Source organism: Penicillium waksmanii (genome assembly GCF_028829765.1).
Source record: "Penicillium waksmanii strain IBT 27052 chromosome Unknown utg000009l:1.0-4314994.0:1.0-4318279.0, whole genome shotgun sequence".
Lineage (NCBI taxonomy): Eukaryota > Fungi > Ascomycota > Eurotiomycetes > Eurotiales > Aspergillaceae > Penicillium > Penicillium waksmanii.
Genome location: NW_026643255.1, coordinates 3,436,876 through 3,457,146, shown reverse-complemented (window position 1 = coordinate 3,457,146; position 20,271 = coordinate 3,436,876). Strand labels below are relative to the sequence as shown.

General features: G+C 47.7%; 7 protein-coding genes across 7 annotated transcripts; 3 read left to right on the top strand and 4 right to left on the bottom strand.

Moving 5' to 3' along the window:
- Positions 1-2,413: 2,413 nt before the first annotated feature.
- N7481_011626 (glycoside hydrolase family 43 protein) lies at positions 2,414-4,021 on the bottom strand (the record flags this gene model as incomplete). Its single annotated transcript, XM_057270845.1, has 1 exon — positions 2,414-4,021. One exon carries the CDS (start codon positions 4,019-4,021, stop codon positions 2,414-2,416), a length of 1,608 nt encoding a protein of 535 aa, XP_057118019.1.
- Positions 4,022-4,620: 599 nt separating this feature from the next.
- N7481_011625 (uncharacterized protein) lies at positions 4,621-6,132 on the top strand (the record flags this gene model as incomplete). The annotated part of the gene is made up of 3 exons (XM_057270844.1): positions 4,621-5,156; positions 5,208-5,699; positions 5,751-6,132. 3 exons carry the CDS (start codon positions 4,621-4,623, stop codon positions 6,130-6,132), a joined length of 1,410 nt encoding a protein of 469 aa, XP_057118018.1.
- A 102-nt stretch (positions 6,133-6,234) lies between these two features.
- On the top strand, positions 6,235-7,064 carry N7481_011624 (uncharacterized protein; the record flags this gene model as incomplete). The annotated part of the gene is made up of 2 exons (XM_057270843.1): positions 6,235-6,576; positions 6,642-7,064. 2 exons carry the CDS (start codon positions 6,235-6,237, stop codon positions 7,062-7,064), a joined length of 765 nt encoding a protein of 254 aa, XP_057118017.1.
- Positions 7,065-9,754: 2,690 nt separating this feature from the next.
- Positions 9,755-11,389, bottom strand: N7481_011623 (uncharacterized protein; the record flags this gene model as incomplete). The annotated part of the gene is made up of 1 exon (XM_057270842.1): positions 9,755-11,389. The coding sequence occupies one exon, from the start codon at positions 11,387-11,389 to the stop codon at positions 9,755-9,757; it is 1,635 nt and encodes a 544-aa protein (XP_057118016.1).
- A 375-nt stretch (positions 11,390-11,764) lies between these two features.
- N7481_011622 (putative autophagy protein (Atg22)) lies at positions 11,765-13,695 on the bottom strand (the record flags this gene model as incomplete). The annotated part of the gene is made up of 6 exons (XM_057270841.1): positions 11,765-12,133; positions 12,191-12,352; positions 12,418-12,542; positions 12,606-13,361; positions 13,434-13,468; positions 13,538-13,695. 6 exons carry the CDS (start codon positions 13,693-13,695, stop codon positions 11,765-11,767), a joined length of 1,605 nt encoding a protein of 534 aa, XP_057118015.1.
- A 1,943-nt stretch (positions 13,696-15,638) lies between these two features.
- N7481_011621 (MIP/aquaporin family protein) lies at positions 15,639-17,529 on the top strand (the record flags this gene model as incomplete). Its single annotated transcript, XM_057270840.1, has 2 exons — positions 15,639-15,674; positions 15,748-17,529. 2 exons carry the CDS (start codon positions 15,639-15,641, stop codon positions 17,527-17,529), a joined length of 1,818 nt encoding a protein of 605 aa, XP_057118014.1.
- A 475-nt stretch (positions 17,530-18,004) lies between these two features.
- N7481_011620 (acyl--CoA ligase) lies at positions 18,005-19,826 on the bottom strand (the record flags this gene model as incomplete). Its single annotated transcript, XM_057270839.1, has 4 exons — positions 18,005-18,306; positions 18,361-18,978; positions 19,034-19,657; positions 19,724-19,826. The coding sequence occupies 4 exons, from the start codon at positions 19,824-19,826 to the stop codon at positions 18,005-18,007; spliced, it is 1,647 nt and encodes a 548-aa protein (XP_057118013.1).
- Between the last annotated feature and the right edge of the window lie 445 nt (positions 19,827-20,271).

Here is a 20,271-nt window from a genome sequence, read left to right as displayed (position 1 = left end):
TATTGGATGTCAAAGGAGGGCAAGCGAAGGCTGCTGTGTTGAGAAAATCAAATGTGGGTGACGAGGATGGGGATCTTGCCAGATTGTCGGAATTCCCCCTTTGTTTGGTCTCTTGGCAAGAAATATTAGATCATATTCATAAGGCAAATTACGGTATTATAACAATGACTCATTCATCGTTACCAGGGAATGCCCTGGAACGAACGAAGTGAGAGGAAGAGTTTACTACCGCGCGCAGGGAAGACCCTTGAAGTCAAAACTTTGTGCCCTGAAACGAGGAACGAGTGAATGGGGTTATTTCGGCCACGGCTATACACATGAGGTACGTGTCTGCCGCAGCGAAAGCTGGCCTACCAAACTGGTACCTTCGCTTGCCTCTGATTCGCCCATTCTAGGGCGATTCCTCGCTTCTCGTTGGCTGCCGACTGAGTTTCCTCATTGGCCGCTTCCTCTGGCTTCTGACCTTTGCAATTGGCCTTCAACTACTTCCTGTTTTGGTTTAGCTTTATTGCCTTCCGCTCTATTGGCTTGTTCTCCTACGCTGATCCTGGACGAAGCTCGGCTCTGTGGGAATGATCCTTTTATACACTTCTGCTACCTTTATTGTTCTTACATGAGCGCTTGTACCATTCATAACTACTTTCACCTTTTCTGTGTCCCGTGCCTCGTGTAATCGATACCTTCCCTTTGACGCCCTCTTTGTATTTTACCACTAGTTTCAGTCTCTTCACTTTCGTTTCAGGGCACCGGCGTGCGAAGCTTGCGAAGCGCGCGTCACCAGCCTATTGTGTTGCTGTTAGGCAAATTCTAGTTGCTGATTCGCTAGTCCGTTCCACTGCTCGCCTGTGATTCGCTACTTTCTCATTTCTTTTCATCTTACGCCCTCTTCTGATTGATTTTCAAGATTTTATCAACTTAGTTTAGTGTGGGCGGTTCTTATCCTGGTTGACTGGCTCTTGCCTCCATAACCCTACCAGCTGACTCCTTAACCCTAGCGTCCGTGTATCATAATTGCTGCTTATTTGCTGTGAATTCCTGTCCATTACTTGCATGCTTTTGCTACGCACTCTTTTAAAATCTTCGTCTAATTGGTCTGCCACCCGCTTGACTTGCCGAGGTCGAATATATATAGGGAGCGGGGTCGGGCCCCATTGCGTCAAAGCCTTACTTTCTGAGCGTGGAGCAAAAACAGACCTCTATTTATTGTGACTTTTTTGCCTCACTGCACAGGTCCACACTCTGCTAAATCTCAATTGTTTCCACGAAACTATCTGTATCTAGCCATGAAAAAGAAAGGAAGCAAGTCCACCTGTTTACCTACGCTGGAATATAGAGAGCCATACCCTTTCGAGCTCAGTCCTTCACAACCTGGGCCCCCGAACAGGGAAAACTAACGTACTATTCTCGGGTTCATTGCAAGGTGAGGATCAGAACACATACGCTCTTGCTACTGCGAGTGGTCTTTAGCAGGACAGCCATTGAGAAAACCCTATGAATCAATCCCTCAATCGTCCTATAACATACTTCTCACACATATCTCACGTATTTCGTGTCTACAGGGGTGTTTGTCGTCCAGTAATTGTTTTCACGTCTCTGAACCCGAGTTTCACGTCGTTTCAGGGCTTACTGCGTGCGCCAACGCGCGTCCCCAGTCAACAAGGATGTGCGTGTGCGCGCGAGACGTTGCGGAAAAAAGTGCCCAAACCATATATGAACTGTTCTGCTACGCACGTCTGTCATTCACTCTTGCTGTCCGCAATTCCTGTATTATTGTCGCTTTCTTCTGACTAGATGGTAGTGACTTAGGGTTGTAGGGTTTTGTATGCATATTTCTGCATGTTACTCTTCCCCAATTCCCCAAATCCGAGCAAAACACTCCCATGTATCACCGCGATAGAATATCAACAAGCTCATGAGTGCAGATGGCATATCTTGCGTCTAGTGCCGTCAATTTCTGGTTTGACATCATGTTATATCAACAGCCATTAGCCGTGTACGTTACCTCTTTAATCGCACATCATTGCTTCTCATCCTCCCATCCCTCCATAAATATCCACGGACCGGTAAAGCGTCAAAGTCTAGTAGCTAATCGTTCCGATGGGACTGATTCAAGCAAAGCGGCAGATAGATCTGCAGACATGTCAACACACCGATTAATAGACCTTTATATCCAGGTGTGTAGAGATCTGGACATATATCAATATTGAAAGTTAAAATATGTTATAGGAGATTTGAGGGTGAAAGCAATCATTTGGGGCGCAGATAGGTAGATGAAGGTGGTCCTGAAGATGCGACAATAACCCGAGTAGCGACCCTGTTCCATTACAGAATAAGCTAAGAAAAAGAAACTCATAGTTTGGCCAACAACTTTATTCCAGCCTCCAATCTACATATATGCTGATTCTAGTGTGACCTAAGCGACAGTAAACGCCTCAAATGCCACCCATTCGCCACTTGCATCATACTTTCCACTCTCCTGGGTACTAGTAGTACAGATACCAAAGATCGTTCCGGTCATATCATACCCCGACATCTCCGAACTATCTATTCTTCCCATTTTTTCCCACGATTTTCCTAGCTTTGACTCAAATGAATACCCATCTGGATCAGCTGTGACCCTCAAATGGATTGCATTGACATGCCGAGGGACATTCTTAGTTCCCAATACACGTTTTTCCACTTTCATGTCCAGAACAGACTTGACCTCAACAAGTAACTCCCGCGACTTGCTTCTAAAGGCCATTAAAGCGAAACGAAGGTCATCCTTATATACTGCAAGGCCAGCATTGATTTCACTGTTAATATGATCGAACTGAGCCAGTGATAGTGTTGTTGACGCTTGGCTGACTAGTTGTCGTTGCCTTAATCCCACAAAGGTTGTCGTTCCGAGAGAAGTGGACAGAGCGGAAGGCGAAGCTTGTAATGAGTACGTATGATTTTCAGCATCGTACATATACCTCCCAAGGTCAGGTGTGCGAATATAAAGATCCTCGTTGCGATTTTCACTGCGGTTGTCGACAGGAATCAGATTCTGGGCAAACTGCCCAGGGACGTCAACTTCAAATTGCATCCGGGTCTGTGTGATCTTTGGCCACTCTCCTTTTTCCCATTGCATAGGCGTAAGGAAAGTCTCACGGCCGAGCGGATGTCGGTTTGGGTTAGAACTATTGTACCGGATTCCCAGATGGACACAGAACCAGTTTGCAGCCTCATCTTGAATAAAATCTCCATGGCCAGTCCATTTAATATCCGTATCCCGCCCTTTCGCCGTCAGCAGAGGATTATGAGGATAGCCATCGTATGGCCCCCAGATATTTCGCGATCGAGAAATATCGATCTCATGGCCCTCAAAGGTAGACCCTTCAGCAGTAACTAGGTAATACCAGTCATCTTTCTTGTACATGTGGGGCCCTTCAGCATCTGTCGAAGCCCCCTTCCAGAGGAACTTGATATCTGTTAGGGGCTTTCCCGTAGCGAGCTCAATCTCAAACTGTCGGATAGAGCAGTCAGGGGCCCAGGGTGGGCCAGCACGGTACGAACCGTGCACGTACGCCCTGTTCGTGTCCGGGTCAATGAATAAACTCGGATCAATGCCCGGGAAGTCGAAGTAAATCGGATCAGACCAGCCGGTAGTTGAGAAGATCCCTTCCTCGGGACAGCTGACATAAAAGTTTTGGAATTTATGAGTGTGGTCATGGGGGTCTTCATAGGCGTTTGTGCAAATCACATAGAAGATGCCCTTGTGATACCGGATTGTGGCGGCGAAGAGACCACCAGTTATGTGGATCGCTCGTCCGCCTGGAAGTGGAATCAATTTCGTGAAAGCCTGGGAGAGATCTAGTTGTGATGGACGACAGATCGCATGGGCTTTCAATTCCCAATCTTGGAGGTTTTTGGACACGTAGATCGGTAGACCGGGAAAGACATGGAAGGAAGAATTGACAATGAAGAAGCTGTCTCTGACTTTGACGATGGAGGGATCTGGGGCGAACCCTGGGATGACTGGATTTGTGAATTTCATCTCGGATGGAAGTGCCGTATCCACGGCTTGATCTGTAAAAGTCTAGATTGGGAGATATATATCTCTCCTATCGAGAACCCCTTGGGAGTTCCGGTTCTAGAGCCCCTCGGGAGTTCCGGTTCTAGAACCCTGGAGAGTTCCGGCTCCGGGTTGGGTTTGACTCCACCCTCGGAGTTTTAATGGGAAGTCTGTCCACGGCAATGGGGCCAATGTCCACTTTCGGAATATCCGACTGTCCACCTTGCCTTCTATGTAGCGAATTGCCGCACACCCCGGACTTTCCCCATTTTCGTACTGCTGTTAGAGATCTTCGTGCATATAAAATGGGCCACTTTTCGTTTGAATATTGGGATTACCCACCGGTTTATTGAAGTGGTTGGTCAATCTCTATATAAAATGGAAGGTGCAAAGTCGTCGTCGTCTCATATCGAGCGGGAGGAAGAGCAACCGCGCTTCCTTCAATCCGATCATGAGTTGAATTTCATAGGCACAATAAGAACTCATTGGAGGGCTTTGTTGATATGTAAGATCTATTCTATCATCGAGTACGATCAATCACTTACCCCAATTTAGGTTGCGTCTCCTTCACATCAGCAACCATGTTCGGTTACGATACAATCGTCAACGGCGCTTCGATTTCAATGCCCGCATTCATGATGTATTTCGGAGAAAAAGATGCCACAGGCTTGTATTTACCATCGTTATGGACCGCCCTTTGGACATCCATGTCCGCTCTTGCTCAAGCCCTCTCGGCCACCGGAACAGGTTTCCTGGCTGATCGCATCGGCCGGAAGTGGGTAGGCATTACCGCGGGATTGATTTCCCTGGCTGGCGCTTCAGTTCAATACACCGCCAAAACACGAATTTCGTTGCTTGGAGGAAAGATTGTGGGAGGATTGGGAATCGGAATGTCGATGGCCTGCGGTATGACCTATGCCTCGGAGGTTGTCCCTCCCAGGCTGGTTCCTATTGTCCAGCAGGCGATGGTGGTATTCATTCTTATAATGCAAGCTGTGGCCATGGGTGTCATTCGCATTTTCGTTCCCGATATTACTGAGAAGGCTTTCCGTACTGTGTTCGCAATCCAGTGGGCAGTTGGTGGGATTGTCACGATCGCTTACGCCATTGCTCCAGAGTATGTGTTTCAAAGAACCGATTGATTGATCCCAGCTAAATTGCTCGCCAGGTCCCCTGTTTACTGTATTATCAACAAGCGCGAAGAAAGCGCCAAGAAACTATTCAAGTGGCTCTACCTCGATGAGACTGATCGCCAGGAGCGGTACAACCACCTTGTTAAGACGATCGAAGAAGAAAACTCGCAACGGGAGGCCAGCCAGGCTAGCTATCTCGAATGCTTCCAGGGTGTCAATTTCAGAAGAACATTCACGATGATGTTTCTTTTTAGTCTTGTCAATCTGGGCGGGGGTCCATTCCTCTCACAGTCGATCTATTTTCTCATCTCTGTAGGACTACCTGTCATTCACGTATTCGACATTTCAATTGGGGGATTCGGATTGGCCATTATCATCATTATTGCAAGTGGTTTCTGTTCGAAGAATGTGCGGAGGAGAAACACTCTCTTGTGGGGATGTGTGGTCAACCTCCTTTTCAATTTTATTGTGGGAGCTTTGTACTTTGCCCATGGGACAGGGCCTAAGTGGGCCATTGCGATATTCATGTAAGGGATATTTAATTTCTTTTTTGCAACCGAAAACTAACACACTTCTAGGAATGTTCTCATTTCCTTGCAATCGAGTCTGATGCAAGCCCCCGGCTGGTCAATTGCAACGGAGATCTCCAGTTACCGACTTCGCGCAAAGTCGATGTCCCTTGGAATGATGGCTCAAACACTCTCCACTTGGCTCGTAACATTTGTTGTTCCGTATATGTATAATGTCGACTCGGGTAACCTGGGTGCTCGAACTGGGTTTGTGTTTGCAGGTGCTTCGGCTCTGCTCACATGGGGCGCTTGGTCGATTGTCCCAGATACAACTGGATTGTCGACGGAAGACATCGACAAATTTTATGATGCCAAGGTCCCGGCGAAACAATTTGCAAAGCATAAGATGGCACTTCAATCAGAAACCGAAGATGCAAACTGGAATGTTTAGCTAGCTGTCAATGGTATCGTCTATATGACCTCCCATTCTTCAGAAGCAGCGTATGTTTTGATAAATTTGGAGGCCTGTCCGCATGTGAACGAACCGCAACAAATGAATGTTACCCTTAGATTTACCCCTCAGGTCCTCCGAGAGGCTCTACTCCACGGCATACTCCGCTGTAACCGCATGCCAGCCTTGGCACAGAGATATGGTTCCTTTCTTTTCTATATCCTATGTGCGTCATTGGGCTCTGCGAAGAACAAGATGGAAGCAGAGAAAGGGACTAAAGTAGTCCAGGGTCTTCCTGCAGAGGCCACGGAAGAGGCCGAGCTGACCTCCCAGTTCACGAAACAGGAACATGCCCTCGGCTGGTGGGAAGCGATCACGTCTACATTGCCCCGCCATTGGCTGGAGACTTTTCATGATTACAGTCAGTCACAATTTCCCAAAAATGTGAGTTCAAAATACTTGTGTTAGGCAACTATATTAAAAGGTATTGGTGACGGCATTGTCCGCAGCCTGGTTGGCCTTCCGTCTCCAAGAAAAAAACATTCGGCTACAACCATGACGGCAAATACATCATCACAGTACAATGGCTCTCAGCATTTAGTAACGCCAATCTCCTCGGTGCAGTTTTAGGCGCCCTCTGTTCCGAAATTGCATACAGACGCCTAGGACTGCAGCAAATGACCGGCGGCTGCTGTGTGTTATCCACCGCATTCATTTTCATCCCATTTAGCAGCCACACGCCAGTGCAGCTGTCCGTCGGCGAGCTCTTCAACGGGTGCATCATCGCTTTCTACCGGATTTTTGCGTTGGCCTACGTCGAACTAAGCCCCACTATCTTTGCGCGGGTTTGTGGCCACTCTAACCAATCTTACTTCGTCGATCTGTTCCCTCGTCGCCTCGGGTATTCTCAAGGGCACGGAGTCAATGGATAGTCACTAGTTCATAGCGACACAAATGGCGTTACCCTGCATCATGTTGATCTTGGTGGGTTTCTGCCGTGACACACTTTCTCGGTTGTGTCGCAAGGCGGCCCCAGTGAAATATCACACGAGGGGTTGAACACTCAGTGGATGACCTCAAAAATTCACCCACCAACTCTCTTTTCACCACTCTCTCTTTTTCACCACTCTCTCTTTTTAACCACTCTCTCTTTTTCACCACTCTCTCTTTTTCACCACTCTCTCTTTTTCACCACTCTCTCTTTTTCGTCCTCAGATATGTGAGTGAGCAAAAAGCAAAGCCCACCGTTAATATAATAGATTTTGCAATTTATGTAACGATGAGCCTGCCAAATTATCACCGTTGAATGAACGTCTTGTGTGTTCGTAGTTGAACTTTGGCTTACTTTACTGTAGCGGCCACGGTCGAGGGAGCCCAGAAGCAACGGGTACAGCTTATAGGATGGCGGAGAAAGCTAGCCACAGACGAGGATAAGAAATATTGCGATTACGGTAAATTTAATATTTATGTACAATCACATTAATCTATATATCAAAGCAACTCGTTTTTGGCAAACTTAGAAAAACTCGTTCGTTCCTTGAAAAACTTCTTTATCTCAACTTCCTTCAGTTCCTAATCAAAATGAAGTGTTCAATCCACGCTACTGTCTTTAATCCTAAATTTAATCGGCTGAGAAACATCAAAGAGATATATTAAAGCTGTAATGGTTAGTAAGTTGTCAGGCTAGAGACCTGTGACTAGGCAAGGATATTGGACAGTAGAGGTCAGATTGGACAGTTGATACACTGACTGATTCTTGACGAGATCAAGAATCCTGGCTATCTTCGTGCGTTCTTATAATACTAGGTCTAGGGCTGGGGCAGACCTGCATACACGGGTGTATCGAAGTAGATTCGGCCGCGAGACGACCGTGAATCGTACTCTGGGGGGATTCAGGAATCCCGTGGCAATTAGAGACTTTTGACTATTCTCTGAATCATGGTGAGATTTCTATCGCAGATATCTCTATCGGCCAAATAATAGAAGCGTTCTGAGTATTAGATTGAATCTTTAATACTGATGAGTTTATATGGATGGCTGTTCTTATCCTAGGATTGGACTTCGTCTTCGAGACTGTATCTTCTTCTTATTGATGTTTTCGTATCTGCAGCAGTAGAATAGCAGGTCTGGGGTTATTTCTGCGCAGAATCATGTCCCTTCAGGACTTATTTCTTATCTCTGGCCCAAGGCTATATATGTATATGCTTGTGTTCTGGTTTAGTTAGATTATCCTGGAATATGTCAAAGTTCCTTAATGTCCTAGGCCTATCTAGACTAGTTATAGAAGGGCTGCTGCTAGCTTAAGAGGAAGAAAAAAGTGTGATCTCCTTAGGGTAATCAGGGTAGATATTAGCCGCTGATATATTGCCAGTAGGTGCTTCTGGTAGAGTATCTTATATAGATTAGCTATTTTACAATACTATAGTTCTATTAATTATATTAAGTAGAAGTCAGATGAATAAATAATAATATATACCAAAATCCTCTACCACATTCCTGTCATATGGTCTGCGTTTTTATAGTATATAACTATTTTTCTATATCTTTCTATAAGAGTAAGGGATTATCATAATACCCTAGAAGTATTATTTTCAGGATCATTATCTGAGTAATCTCTAGAGAGTTCTGTAGTTAGTTACTAAAAGTTTTGATAGTTTAGCGTCACTATAATAACAAGATATTTAAGTAATTTGATTAGGGTGCTATCAAGCTACAGATATAAGGAGAAAGATAATAAAAAGATATATTCTAAATTTTGTAAATAGGGAATACCCCTAGCTTTTTATAACTGTTTGTTTATTGTCCTTATTAGGTTCCTAACACTAAAGGGGAGATGAAATTAAAGAATTAGCTGTTGTTCGAGCTGTGAATGGCTATAGCTAAGATCGAAAATCTATCTGGCAGAACCCCGGAATTTATTGTACTGTAAGTTATAGTAGCTAATTAAGGGCTGTACTTGTCTGGGCTATGCTAGTAAAAGGGGATGCTCCTAGGAACCTGTCTCTGAGATAGACGTATAATCCCTGAATGGACATTAAGTAGAATTTGATAGGCTATTAGTGCCTTTTTAGCTTCTTTATGTAAGTTTACGGCCGATAGGTTATAGAGCTTGTATCAGACTATAGTAATGAATAATAGTTCTGGGGCTAAACTAATCCAGAGTATAGAGCCAGAGACAGCGACTAAACTTCCTCTTTGATATTCGTCAAAGAATACATGTATCTACAATGTAAAATAGACAGGAGACTATAGAGAGCGTGTTCATAGGATTTTGACAGTATAGTAGATCCTGGTTATTAAGTGATAAAGTCGAGTAAGCAAGCGCTGGAGAATAGATAGTTACCATGTGTGATTAGGTCATATCTTTGCTCGAGCTCCTAGGAGCGACCGTAAGTAGCAAAGCGCTTATCGCCGGAGGATATGAAACAAAGAAAGCAGCATGCTGTAGGCCAGCCGGAGCACCAGGGGTGAGCGATCGGGGTGCTCCGGGAGTACTCAGGGGTCGCTCAGTGTTGCTCAGGGTCGCTCAAGGAGCAGCTCAGGGCGGCAGGGGGACTAACTCAGGCTGGGCTCCGGAGGCTGATCGCTTCCCGAGGCGGCAGTCTTACCGTCACTATTATTACTAGTGCAAGGATACCTGCGCTACCCGGGAGCCGTTCACTCGGAACGAAACAGTAGACAAGACTCCGTCAAGAATCTGAGCAGCATTATAGGGCACCTCTTGTACTCTCCAAGCAATATAACCGTCGGGCCGAATCAAAACGGCTCCGTTTGTAGAGACACCAAAAGTATGCTGGAACTCTTGTTGCCGGGCGAGCTGTACATCGTGACCAAATTGGAGAGGCCGAAGGGAGATAGGCGAGTCCTTGGCCACGCTCGCAGCAACATCACGCCAAAGAGCACTCTCTGAAACAAGAGTCCACCCGTTGTGGTCAAGTAAATCCAAGAGCGGAACTCGCTCCCCACCCCTGAAGACCCAAAGATGAGGAGAAAGGGTACCAGGCTGACCGTTCCACTCATCAGGTTTCATAGTCCTCGGCACACCCTCATCCGTTCCAACAAAGCCCCTAGAAAGATAAATCTGTCCAAACTCCATAGCATCATCGTCGATCTTCTCGCCAGCAGGCGTAGCCACATCAAGATGCATCTTATAATCCGCACGCACGAAGATCTGATCATGCCGCAGCAATGCAACAGGACGTCTCTCGGCATCATACGTGTCCAAGAGATCCTCAGATGATTTTCCAGATAGAACAGCCGAGAGTTTCCAGGCAAGATTATGCACGTCGTGGATACCGGTGTTCGCACCATATCCACCCCGATTTGGCGGTAGAGTGTGCGCCGCGTCGCCGGCGAGAAAGATTCTTCCGGATCGGAAAGTATCTGCGACAAGGGCAGTTAATTCCCAACTACCGGTGGTGATTATTTCAATGGGGAAGTCGGATCGTCCGATAGCTCGGTAAATTGCCTCTCGAAGGGCATTCTCGTCGCGCTCGATGTCGTCTTTGAACATTAGTGCCCATCGTCCATCACTGTAGGAGGCGAGAAAGGCTTTGAGGTCGGTCTGTTCAATGTCAAATTGTACGATTCCCTTGGTCCATTCCTCTATTGGGGCACGGAATAGGACGCTGTGTAGGTTTTGCATGAATCCTCTGCCGTGGCGTGGGATTTGGAGTAATTCACGAATTGTGCTCCGGTTGCCATCGGCGGCGATTATGTAGGAGCCTTTGATATGATATTGATCCCCCTGTGCGTCTTGAACGGTGACGGTGACTCCTTCGGTATTCTGATCGATCGATATGACCTTCTGTTGCCGGCGAATATCAGCGCCTCGTTCGAGTGCAAGTGCTTCGAGAATGGGCTCTAATTTATCCTGTGGAATAGCCGAGCCACGTTCCACTGAATACTCCTTTTTGGGACCGTCGGGCTTCGAATGTTTCTGTTCTTGCTTGTTGGTCTTAGAGGTTATCTTGGTGTCAGACCAGGTCGAGTTATTGCTCCATTTGCCCATCACGCTTTCGACGTGGGCGCGCTGAAGAACGAAGTTTTCGGGCGCGGGGTCCTTGTTCTCGATTCCAAGAGAACGATAAATCTCCATGGTTCGGGCTGTAAATCCAATAGCTCGCGGGTGCTTGGAGATTCCTCCATGTTTCTCGAGGACGATGGTTGGTACTTTGTGGGAGGCCAGGCATAGAGCTGCGGAAAGCCCAACGAGACTGGCGCCCACCACGATGACAGGCTGTTGAGATATGGACATTGTGGAATATGAAAGTTATTCGGAATTGTACTCAAGATGATAAGAAATATCGTTAATTGTGTCTGGTCAAATAGAAACAGGGCCGGCTTATGAACAAGTTGGCGGGAGGTTGCTCGGCGCCGAGGCGAGCTCAATTCTTTTTTGTTCGGCGCCGTGGCCTACCATTCATCGATTTCGGGCCCGACAGCACCATCTTATGACTACGACATGTTTAATTCCAGTCATAAATTCTGATATAGCCAGTTTATATTATGGAAAATAAATGTAAATGATATTTAACGCCAGTCGTGTATGGGCGGCATGTGAACTATATACAGGGGACGAAGATGTGAACCAGATCAAGTATATCACTCGTATGCTTCCGAGGTTTTTGATCTAGACAGCGTTCGACACACCGCTCTCTGTCGCAGAGGCTCCATTGCCCCTCAAGCGTCGCAGCTTGTCAACTAAAAACTTCTCTTGTTCCTCCTGGCTCTTCTTGAGGTCGACCCAGAAGAACAAGACGCCAAAACTAACCAAGCTGAGCGCGAAGAGGAAATAAAACGGAGTCGAGTTATTGTGACTAGGGCTCGCGTCAATGATGGCGCTTGAGACAATAGGCCCGATGAAGGAAGAGGTTTTGCCGATGATGCTAAACAGGCTGAAAAAGAGGAACTCGTGGCCTCGAGGTGTGACCTCGGAGATCATGATTTGAGAGTAGCTGTACCAGGGACAGACGAAGAAGCCATAGTACGCTTGGTAAACCTGTATTGACAGCATCTTAGCGTTGTTTATAACCGTCTTCACCGTATTTCAACTTACCCAGACTTCCCATGTGTTGTGGAATCCAAATTTGTTTGTCCAGATTCCGATCATGCCCCAGCCGTCCAGAAGGATGATCGCAACTGCAATGGTATTGAACATGGTTTTAGTGCCTAGTCTGTAGCGCTTTTGCACAAACCAAAAGGTATAGATACCAGCCGCCTGTGTTGGTTGATATAAGCGTTAGGGCTTTTCTTTCGGGGTATCCAGTGGAAATCCAAACATACCTGGGCAGCGATTCCCACAATCAGGAGATAAGTTAATTGTAAGGTGTTATAGGCCACGATACTATTTTGCAACGTAGAAATCACAGTGACAGTAGTGTTCAAAGAGTCTCCGAGCAAGAAATAGCCTATGATAGTATGTGGTCAGTCTTGGAATCACGACTTGCAAGCTGATTCAGGGGAAGTATTACCAACGAGGTAAATGAAGCTCTGCTTCAATTTCCAAATCTGTTTCATCGCATGCCAGACTTGCCATATTCCCGCAATCAGGACACCCCGTGGACCGGGATCTTGACCGGGGCGGCGCTTCTCCAGGAAGAACCATGGCAAAGAGACAAGCAGCCACACGCCCGAGACAAAGGCAATAAGCACACTGAGCCCCCAGTTGTTTTCCTCTTGGCCGGCATTGACATCCAAGCCAAACATGATACCGACGATGACGGCTAGAATGACAACCTCTCCGCAGGACTGCACATAGAAGGCGATATTGGCCAGATGGCTACGCGCCATGGTGTCGGCATAGTCGTATTCCTCGCGAGTGATTCGCCCCGCAGTAAATGCCTCGGCCTTCTCCTTCATTTCAGAGGTATTACGAGCTAGTCCGGGGAAGGCGGCGGTCCAGAAGGTCAAAGTGGTTTGGTAGGCGATCAGACCAACAATATAGAGTCCGACCGCAACCTCCCATTTGTCCCATGTATGCACCCCGAGCCAGCCAAACCCAATACCCCAGGCAATGATGGAGAGGCCGATCAGGATGTTGGGTCGCCAGTAGCCAAAATCGGCGAAACTACCGATGGTCAAGAAGACAACCACTTGTATGGCAAACGAGATGCCGTTACACAGCAGTACGATACTGTTAATGGACCGGGGGCTTCCCGCAAACTGCATGACACCGTCGGAAGGTGCGGCCTGGTATAGCAAGTTCTGGAAAGCTGTGGGCGCGAAGTCTATCACATAGAGTATTAGATCAGGACCTCAGGGTCTTGGGATCTCCCGAGTTTCGCAAAGGTCGAACATACTGAACAGCGACAATCCATTATTTCCGATATAATAGCTAGATATGGGGTGTCTTTAGTTTCAAGCCTCAAGTTTGAGCCCGCTTCCTCTTCACCGAACAACGCACGCATAATAAGCCCAGATCTCATTCCTGGTCGTGCGATAATTGTCATCGAACTGATCGGGAGCCACGAGCTGCTCCGACTTGTCACCGAGTGCGATCTGGGACACGTCGTGATCCACCTCCTCGGCGGAGAGGGTGTGCTTGTCTTTATCGGGCTCCATGATCACTCGAGGGGAATAGCGAAGGGAGCGAGAAAAGGAGGCGAGAAAGAGGAGAGAGGAAGAAAAAACAAATTGACTGAGAAATATGGGAGTTCTGTCTGGCTCGACCGCTCTTGCCCCGCGCGGTGCCAAACCCTGTGTAGCTCCAAGTAGCCAGTTGCATTGGAATGAAAGTGCCGATCGCACGATAGCAATCTGGGTAGGCCCCACGCTACGCCCGCGTCCGGCCTGAGATAGAGCTTAGCGACTCGGCCCGGAACCTATCACAGCCATCACACACCGGACGTGCATTTGGTGGAAATGTCATGGTCCGGCTTTTCTATTACGCGGCTCAGATTTGGCGGTGCGTATAATATGTAAACCGGTTGGACTTGGAAGCAGTCAAAGGAGGTAATATTTTGGGTATTTATCAGATGCAAGATAGTAGGCAGCGAACGAACCCTTGGAACTCCACCTGAAAACGATCGGCTTCCCGGCGTTTGGGGTAGCCACGCGCCTTGCCGACCGTACGGCCAAAACACCAGTGACAGTGGGTCATTGTGACTCCGAGCCTGCGGCTAGTCCCAAAACACAAAAGTTATTCAATAGTACAGAGTGAAAGGTACTGATTGATTGAGTATTTCTTGAGTATTTCGGTGGGAATTCAAGAATCAAGTTGCTGGTGCAGGGCAAGAATCAAGATCATCTATCTCAGTTGGTGCAGTGACCTGCCCGTGCCAGTCCAACGTGACCAGGTGGATTGTAATAATGCGGCACGAATCAAGATCCATAGTACTATTACAGTAGTAATAACATTAGAAAGGGATTCTTTCATAGGCATGGTTTGTATTTCTGGTAGTGATCTCAAACTCCAAATCGTTGGCAGCATACTTTTATCAATGCCTAGCTTACACCAGTGATCATTCTGCACAAACCGCGACTCTTCCAAGTTTGCCATTAGATAAGCTCTCAGCCCAATCAGATCTTGAACACGAAAACCCCTCGAGATCAGAATAATTGGAGGTTTTGGGGTTCTGGAGGCCGAAGTCAAGCAACTGTCATCACAATGCCAAGGCGATCGACGTGGAGATTTCAAACTAAGTGAACGGGAAGGATGTGGAGGCTGCAGGAAACGGGAATTGGGGAGAATTACATTCCAATTCTTACTCTGGACTCTACCTTAGTAAGCCAGCAAGATTGCGAGGATGGGAACCTTAGGAAGGAACCAATTTTCGGGATGTTCGCATGGGGAAGGAGCGAGGGGAAAAACCATCATGACATCACCCTCGTCACTTTTTTTCTCCCTTGGCCTCCTTTTTGTGCACAAATGTGCTATGCATCAATTCCAAGTCTACGAGTACTACGAGCAGTGTACGAACAGTGCCGCCACCCACACATTCTCGGATCAGACGGAAGACAAGCACTCGCCAACGAAAGATGGTCCACTTGGTTCAGCCACGCCGTTGGATACCTCATTTCGCGCCGCCCCGTTAGTTGAAGCACGCTCAACTTGATTGCGGACACCAATGGATCAATCACTGGTACCCATGCAACCGGTTGTGGGTCAGGACAGGAACTAACAGGTGGATCGAAGCCTCTAATTGACTGGAGGCTTTCCTCCTCATGTGAAGCACTGGCGAAGCTAATCAGGAAATCACGATGATCGGATGGCCATTGCGTATCCCTCCTCCACTCCAGCTTCGGAGGGAGGTTGGAAGAACTCCGCACTCGCTTGTAGTGTATATGTTGGCCCTTGTATCCACCAAGGGTCTTGCTGTCTGGTTTTTCTCTTTCGTCTTTAATCCTCTTCTTCACTCGAGAGGAGTTCGGCGCCTTTTCTCCCCATTTTCCTCCGTCATCGACCACCGCTGCCGATCCCTGATGATAACAGAGCCATTTTTGCTCTGTCTCCACTGTAACATCTGAAAACATTTTACGCGACAAAGATTTGACTCGGATTCACAATGGAGGAAGGGAATCCTAGACGCCCGAGAGCGGTGGTGAGTGCACTTCTAGATATATCATGTCGGAGATCTATAACAAGTCCTTATTTAAAATGTCCGTTACTACTAGTCTGGTGCCAGAAATGAAGCACCTACGTCACCTACTCGAAGTGATCGTGAATTGAGAGATGATGACGCTGTTTCGCCCACTCGCCCATTCCCGACAATCGATGAAGCCCAGGAAGGTATTCGTCGTCGAAGCTCCGCAGCAAGAAGTCGCGGTAGCGGAGTGCCGAGCCTCGCCCCAAGAACAACCCTGGCACAGAGAACGGCAGGCAAGTTCACTTTGGCGGGACCCGATGACACTCCTCAGATGGCACTTTCCCACGAGCCATTCGTGCAGCCTGGATATGCCGACCTGAACCCGTCTTATGAACAACCAAGCAATGCAAAGCCCGTGTGGTCGCTGGCCAAGCCGTTGCCTCGCGTGGTACGACCGGGAATGGTACCGACCAAGGAAGAGCTGCTCGAAAAGCGTGCCAATGCCCAGCTTCCTGCAGAAAATTCCCAGAGGATTGGACTGGACGTGGATCCAAATGACCTGGAACAAGGCAGGATCGATAAGACCACGGACCCCCGAAAGATGGCTGCACAGGTGGAGGATGCTCGGCTGCAGCGTGAGGCCAACTTCATGAACAAGGTTCTGAATGGAGAAACAACAACGTCTGTTGGTGGAAGACGCTCCCGACGCTTCTCTCGGACGTCTAATCAGGTGAGACGCCCATCCCAATGGGAAGATCAGCTATCGACTGTCGAAGAAGGCGGATCTCAAGCGGCCGATGGCCAAGGCCAAACCAAGCCACCCGACTATTTGGTCGACGATCCGCTCCAAACTGTCCCGGAAGTTCCGGAGAACGCGATAGATGATGATGATCTGGCTGCCAAACTGGAGTTCCCAGGCCTGGATAGCGCAACGGTCCCAGAAGATCTACACCCATTAGTGCAGGATCTCGTTGAAGATGAGATTCACAACAATCACACTACCTGGTCCGTCATTCGAACACACCACCGCGAGGCTTTAGCCGAAGCTCTAGCTGTTTTTGTCCAATTGACTATTGGATTCTGTGCCGACTTGTCCGTGACCGTGGCAAACGCAGGAAACCCCAACACCACTGCATGGGCCTGGGGTTTCGCTACTATGATGGGTATCTACATTTCTGGTGGTATTTCCGGTGCTCATCTTAACCCGGCAATTACTATAATCCTCTGGTTCTACCGTGGCTTCCCTAAGAGCAAGATGCCCGAATACTTCGCCGCTCAGTTTATCGGCGCTTTTTGTGCTGGGCTAGTGGCGTACGGGATCTACTACGAGTCTATCGCTGACTACATTAGTAGTAACGTCGACACTGGAATCGTGACAAGCTTCGTGACCGGCCAACGCGAGGCTTGGATTAACCCTGCCACGGCCTTCTTCACTGAATTCATCGGTACGGCTTTCCTAGTAGTGACTGTCTTGGCCCTGGGTGACGACCAGAACGCACCGCCTGGAGCTGGTATGAGCTCGTTGATCATCGGCCTTGTTATCACCTGTCTGAGTATGACATTTGCCTACCAAACTGGCGCCGCCTTCAACCCCAGCCGAGACTTCGGTCCTCGACTTGCTCTCCTCGCTCTGGGTTACAGTAGTGATTTGTTCCTTAACCCATACTGGTTTTATGGTCCGTGGGTGGGCGCTGTGGGTGGCGGCTTTTTCGGTGGTTTCCTGTATGACTTCTTCATCTTTACTGGTGGAGAGTCTCCAGTCAACTATCCGATTGAGAGAACTCAACGCGCGATGAAGAAGAGCCGTTCGAAGTGGAAGCACCGTCTGCGTCTCGGAAAGCGACAGCCGAGGAGCGTCGCTATGCCATGATCTGGCTGACCTTCAATTATGCGTCTTGAAGCGCTACTCTGAGCCTATCATTATATCGTAATACTTCAATTGCCCCGGTGGTTATAATGCATGATCGGCCAATCCTTAGGCTTATCCACAAATGCCGATCCATTCAAGCGATTTCTTGGCTTTCTCGACCTTGTTTTGAAGTTCCTAGCTGTACATAACGAGCATTTCCTTTTCGTGTGATAATGATTGTTCCTGGCCTAACCTCGAATAATATCACTCCAGTTCTAATGTCAGGACGACAAAAATTGAGTTTTGAAGGAGACATGATTCTTGCAGTATTGACCAAAAAAATAGCTCTTCAGTTCTGAGTCATTTCTCTGCCCGATTTACCGTCATTTATGGTTTGGTCATAAGTTCACTTCGGCAGGGGTGTTTGAATAGATGTATTGAACCCGAATTGGGCCAAATGCATGTTCCGGAACTCATTAAATATGAATATTCTATCTCACAGCTTGGCTCTGCTAGACATCCGTTCTTGTTTCGCAGCGTCTTTGAGGTTCCTTCGTAGAATCTTACCCGCGGCACTCTTTGGAATCTCATCCACGAATCTAATACCACCCCTCAGCCTCTTGTGTGAGCTCATTTTCGCGTCCATCCATGTCCTTATTGCATTGGCTGTAGTTGGCGTTCTTTCGATGCCGTTTTGTACAACGATATAAGCGCGAGGGACCTCTGTATGTTCCTGGTCAACCCCAATGACAGCAACATCGGTGACGCTTGGATGTGAAATCAATAGTCCCTCAAGCTCTATTGATTCGTCAGAAATAACTCCCCGGATGGTTTACCGGATAGAGGACTAACCTGCTGGAGCAACCTGGAATCCTTTATACTTAATCAATTCTTTCACTCGATCAGTAATGTAGAAGTTTTCTTGATTATCGTGATATCCAACATCTCCAGTCTTGTAGTATCCATCAACTGTGAAGGAAATAGCGGTACCCTCTTTATTCTTCCAGTAGCCCTTGAAGATACTAGGTCCCTTGAGACAGAGCTCCCCATTTTCCCCAGATGGCATTTCTGCACCCTCCGGCGATAGATACTTTGCCGTAAGATTCGGCATCAGTTTGCCGACACTACCGACGCTGCTATACCATTCATCCCAAGGCTGCGTATGCGTAATGGGGCTTGTCTCGCTAAGCCCATAAGCCTGGTTGATTCGAATCTTGAGTCGGCTATGGACTGTATCCACTAGTTCGCGGGTCAGTGGCGCAGCTCCGGATGTTACCATGCGCAACGAGCTCAGGTCAAATTTGTCGACGATCGGATTGCTTGCGAGATGGACTAGTACAGGTGGTGCGACATAGGCAAAGGTGATCTGTGCATTCTGTATTGTCCGAAGAAAAGTTTCGAGATCGAAACGTTCCATCGCGACCATCTCGATACCGCGGTAAAGCGGCTGATGAATGAGACAAGTGAGCCCTAAAAATGAGGTTAGATATCCGGCAAATCGTTAAGTGTTGTTGAAATAGCCTACCATAGATATGATAGAAGGGCAGGATTCCGATCAGCTTATCGCTCTTCCAATTATAGCTTTTACCCACGGACGAAGCCACCATCAAGATATTTGCGACAATATTCCGATGGCTCAACATAACCCCCTTTGGTAGGCCAGTAGTACCAGATGAGTAGACGAGAAATGCTAGGTCACGGTCAGGGTCCAGCGTCTCTCGCGGCCTGTCATCAAGAAGTGCTGTTTTCGGTCTCGCTATCTGATCAAAGTGTTTGAATTGACTCGATGGATCTCGCTCGTCACCAAGAAGTATAATTCTCTGAGACGAAATACCCAATTTCTCGGCCGCCGCAGTGACAATTGGTAGGAGGGATTTGAATGTCGCGATGGCTTTCGTGCCATTATCCCTGAGCTGGAAAGCCAGCTCGTCGACTGAATAGCTGGGGTTGGCAGGGGACACAATGCCACCAGCGAAAAAAGTACCATAGATAATGACGGGAATATCAATACTGTTCGGGGCGAAAAGAGTCATGATCTCGCCTTTTTGCCATTCCCATTCTGACCGCAACCCTTGTCCGAAGGCAATTGCGGCATTGTGGAACTCGGAGTAAGAATATGAGCGACTTGTGATGGCATCGCGATAGATGACTGGCGAAATCATAGAAAGAAATTGTCAGAGATCATTGAAGTACTACTTAGTACTTGTTAACTCACTCTGGTCGAAAGGGAAGTTTTCCTCTCGCTCTTTTTCAAACATCAATCCCCACAGGTCAACCTCGGGGATCTTGACGTCAGGATAGATCGCAGAAAATGGCATCTTCGGGGCTTCTGTGGAATAATCGCTCTAAATCACTATATCTCTCCGCGGTATTTTGCCCAAGATCGATGTTCTCAACTACCGCCCAGATGCGTGCAGTGATTGAATTGGCATTGTCGCGCTGGCCGGGCACAGCCCGTGGGTTTCCCCGCATTCCTCGGTCCCCCCCCCGCATTCCTCGGGTCCCCTTGTTTGTCTAGTGACCTCATGTTATCAGTGCCCGAGATATCTCATAATCAATAAACAAAATCCAGCATAGAACGTTGGAAGAAGCCAGTCATGAATCTCAAGGCGGCTTCCACTCGCTCTAAGAAAATGGCAATTTGAGTATTCGATGATAAATGGTTTTTTTCTCTTTTATGGTCTCTTTTTTCTCGAAATCAACAAAGGTGCTGCAGTCATGCCCTTTTCAGTCGAATCAAGAGCACTCCAAGAGTCGTGCACT